Genomic DNA, 4,747 nt, shown 5'->3' on the forward strand with positions numbered 1-4,747 from the left:
AAATCTTGTTTGGACCTGAAAATCCCAGGGAGTGAATAACTTCCTTTGGCTATTAGTTGTTCTGTGGGTAACCCCTGATTTATGATGGACGAGGTGGATAATCATCTTATAAGCATATTATTTTGTGTTTCTGATTCGTATAAATAGTATGGGGTAAAAATAAACTGTGTTTATCCGATTGACAGAGTGATAACCGGGAGTGTTCTTATTTTTCTTGGTTCTAGCTGATCTTGTGTCGGGTAGTAAGCTCTGGGAGGTACCCATAGCCCTCTTTGGATCTTTCTCCAACCACACGACTAGCCTGGAATGGGAGCCACAGTGTCAGTATCCCCACCTGCAGGACGGCATCAGAATCACAGCCGACATTCCCCCAAGACTGGAGGGCAGCTGGGTGTCAACAAGGCAAGTGTTGTCCAAATAAAGTTTAGAACGGTACAGGCTATTTCCTGAATATGCACCATTTATATCTATCACGTCCATCTAATGATGAATATGGGAAACTCTTCCACAACTCTCACCTTTTTTTGTCTTTGTGGAGGTGTGCTCGGTCAATGAGCCTAAAGGTGATTCAGAAGGTTGTTGTTTGCATAAGACAACTAGATAATTAATTACTTCATCACATTTCATTCAAATCAAACAATCATCCATCCAGCTAGCTGCTAAAATGAAACTGACAACCCTTCAACCTCTTTCTCCTGAGTAGATGTGAAGTTCGGCCTGGCCCTGAGTTCCTGACCCGTTCCTACACCTTCTACCCAAGCCACCTGTTCAAAGCCCTGCAACACTACTACACTGACAGTGGGTGCGAGGAGCCCGCATACTCTCTGGTGGTCCGGGGCAAGCTCCGTCTGCGCCAGGCTTCCTGGATCACCCGGGGTGCCACCAAGACGGAGCACCACCTCCACAAAGTGGGCATTGTCATCCACAGCCCAGGCGCAATGCACCAGCTGGCAGCCCGTCTACCCTCCGTGTGTGTGGGCCTCACCTTGGGTGGCATGGTGCCCGGGCGCCTGTACGAGCTGTACAATGCCCGGGCAGGGAGGGACTGTCTGGGTGCCTCGGGGTACTCGATGATGGAGTTGGGCTTGGTGAGAGTGGAGACCCAGCATCAGCCCCATGGAGGTCTGGTTCAGGAGCTCTTCCTTGGGGACGTGCACACAGACTGGACCCAGAGGACATACTATCGACCAATGGGCTACCAACAGCCACTGCAGAATGCTATGGTGAGATTACGGACTCCCCATTAATAAGATACATGTAGATCAAGGCAGGGATTTTATTCAAATGTATTTCAAGACATTGTAAGTGAATTTGGTAATTCTCTCTCTATCCATTCTTCATCTGATGCTGAATACCTTCCAGTGATAAACTAACTAACTGAAACATAAAACAGTGTCCCAATCTCCAAACAAGCATACTCTTTATGGTCAATACAAGGCTTCATAATAGCCTGGCATTTTGGATGACAGTTCTACTGTATAACCCTAACCTTTCTATATCTATTTCCACCAGCACCACATCCACCCCTGCCCAGCGTGCGCCTTGCTGTTCCGGGCCTCAGAACAGCGCCCCCCCCGTGTTACCCCATGTCCCTGCAGCAACGCCTCTGTCCTTGGACGGCCGATGGGTTAGCCAACGTTGCGAAGCCCGGCCCGCCGTCCTCTTCCTCACCCGAGACTTCACCTTCCGCCCAGATGAGCATTCCTGGGAAGGCCTCTACCGCCACTACTCGGAACCCACTTGCAGCCAGCCCACCTTCACCCTGTGGGCTTCAGGCCACTACGCCCAGGGAGGCCCCTCAGCCAAAGTGGCGGGAGGGACTGAGTTCGTCTTCAAGGTAACCCGGGCCAGAGTCACGGTTCTGGAAGGGGCCACGGCCAGGGTGCTCAACGAGACTAGGCGGGGCAGCTGCGGAAAGGCAGGGGGGTGGGAGGTGGGAGTGGAGCAGGACGTGACCCCCACGGATGGGTGTACCGTCCTGGGGATCAAGCTGCCGCACAAGGAGTATGAGCTGTTCAAGACGGAGCTGGACCATCGACGGCGCACTCTGCTGTTCATCGGGGAGAGGCCGACGGATGGCTCCAGCCCTGACCGGCCCCAGAAGAGGCCCACGTCTTACCAGGCCGCCCTGGTGCATTGTTGCGAGGAAGACACCCCCACGTCGCATCGCCACACCAACCAGCTCAAGCTAGCAGCTAGTAGAACCAATAACCTACCACGGCTCCCTTTCTTTGTCCTAGTACTGGTCTCTTTACTGTGGGGTTGGTACTGTGTGTTCTAGAGACAACCTGAACATTGGAGAAGAACACACAAACGATGCTGGAGCTGCTCGCGGTCTATAAGGAAACTCCATGTGCTCCTCCTCAATATCAAGATAATATCCAGACCACATAATAGATGGCCAAAGCCATCTTCAAGAAAACTGAACATAGACTGTCAGTGTATCCATGTTGCATATCTATCATATTATATGTGTCTCATTTTGTTTTCTTTTAAACCGGAGATGCCTTTTGGCAAATGTTTAAGTCACATAAGCGTTCCTTTTCTAAAGAGAGGCAGATTCAGACTTAGGAAAGGCGTGCGTTTCCTATGTACTTCTCAGTATTTGGTATTCAGACTTACCTTATTCCGTCACGTAACGCTCTCTGCAGGTGTAGCTACCTTCCGCGCTCCAAATAAATGTAATTAATCCAATGAAAACCCTCCCCACTTACTGGCCAACAGATTTTCTCATGGAATTTTCATTCAATAGGGTTTTCACATAGAGAATGATAGAGGCTTCTAGCTGCCAAAAGGCCATATAAGCATGGGCAGCACCATTGAGGGCTTCCACCATTTTAATGTAGTCAACTTGGTGGGACTTCCAACTTCATTGGCTGATCCCTCCTGGTGACCTGTTAGAGTTATGTCCAATCAGGTTATCAGGAGGGATCAGCCAATCATAAAGAAGAAAATAGACTACTTCAAAACGGAGATAACCTCAATGGAGCCGCCCATGCTCAAATCAAATCAAGTTTTATTTGTCACATACACATGGTTAGCAGATGTTAATGCGAGTGTAGCGAAATGCTTGTAAAACATGCTATCACAGACTCTATGATGGCACAGATAAAAAGATGAGTTCTCTATCTATCTCGATGGGTTTTCAGTACATTTATGTTAAGCCATTCCCAGGGTTGGAGAGTAACGGATTACATGGGGATTACTAAAAACGATAACTGTAATCCATTACGTTACCATCAAAAAATATTGTAATCAGATTACAGATACTTTTGAAAAACTAGATGATTAAATCTTTGACACTCATCTGTTCGCTCAATGACATTCAAATCAGCATTGAAAAAAGGCACTAGTTTAAATTTGTTCCATCTGAGCGAGTCTGACCACAAGTCAGAGACCACTATGATGACACACCAAATGTGTTTGATGGATCGCGGGAAAAGAGAAGGAATAGGCTTTTGTAGGCTACAGTCCAAGCGATGTCTTACAATGGTTTGAGTGCTGTCGGCATCTAAAGATTATCCAACTTGAAAAAATGCTTGGAGGTAAGGATGACAGCAGTGGTTTAGTCTACGGCGATACGAATATAACTTATTATTGATATCTACATAATGCATTGATGTGAATCACACTGCTCCTCTCTCATTTAGCTATTGGCGCCGTACGGATTGTGGTTGTTGTGGATGGCTGTTCACAAATCTAAATGTGTATTTGAACCCAATAATGGTTGAATTCTAGAAGTTTAAGCTGCCTATCAATCATTGTTTTTGATACCAGTGGACAGCCAGTAAAAAATGCGCTTGAGCAGCAGCTGCACAGTGCGGATCCAAGCCTATGGAATACAAGTGGGGCTTTTTTTCTTCAGTAGTGTTCAAATCATGCCATTCCATGTGCGCTGCATTTATTTTTCAACTCGAATCAATGAGCCCAATCAGTCCTCCATGACAACAAAATCATAAACAACAGAGTTGGGCTAGCTAATAAATCCTTAGTTTTGGGGTCATGCTCAGGTAAAACAATTTGGCTAATCTAGATTTCCATATTTCCAAGTCCTATTCTTGAAGATTAATTAAGTATAACACTTATTGGAATAACTTTTTAATGTAAAGATTTAATCGTATTATTATATGTAGTAGAAAGCGATGGGTTATAAGAAACCTACATAACCAACCCATAAAGTAAAATGTAACATTCATATATGGCCAGCTATGTAAACTTTAACATTGATTTATTCTGCAAAAGATGTCGTTCAATTGGTATCATACATTTTTGTCTTCTTCTAATGCCTCTTAAGGGGAAAGTGATCTAAAAGTAACACTGTTTGAGTTTGGGTAATCCAAAAGTTATGTTACTGATTACAAATTTGGATAGATAACTAGTAACAGTAATGAATTACAATTAGAAAGTAACCTACCCAACCCTGGCCATCCCTTTAAATACGGTGTACCTTTTAGTTAGAATTTTGTCAACAGAACATATTGCGAGAACGGACTCCGAATATTAGTGATCAATGAGAAAGCCATCTAAATACATGCATATTCATATCCGTTTCAGCACCAATTGGTAGATTGAAAATATTCAGATTTTGTAGATTATTTAGGTTTATGAAATAATCGATGAATAATAAAAAAAACAGGTTTGGAGAGCCTTTATGCACAAAATACAGTACCAGTCAAAAGTTACTTTGAAGAATATAAAATATATTTTGATTTGTTTAACACTTTTTTCATTACAACATAACTCCTTC

General features: G+C 44.5%; 1 protein-coding gene across 1 annotated transcript; it reads left to right on the forward strand.

The window, feature by feature from the left end:
• Window positions 1-452: 452 nt before the first annotated feature.
• LOC109890868 (protein APCDD1-like) lies at window positions 453-3,601 on the forward strand. Its single transcript, XM_031835546.1, is given in 4 exon segments — window positions 453-538; window positions 704-1,223; window positions 1,513-1,587; window positions 1,589-3,601. Coding segments are annotated over 4 exon segments (1,374 nt in total). The 3' UTR covers window positions 2,282-3,601.
• Window positions 3,602-4,747: the final 1,146 nt, after the last annotated feature.

The sequence above is a fragment of the Oncorhynchus kisutch genome, linkage group LG1 (assembly GCF_002021735.2).
Source record: "Oncorhynchus kisutch isolate 150728-3 linkage group LG1, Okis_V2, whole genome shotgun sequence".
Taxonomy (NCBI): domain Eukaryota; kingdom Metazoa; phylum Chordata; class Actinopteri; order Salmoniformes; family Salmonidae; genus Oncorhynchus; species Oncorhynchus kisutch.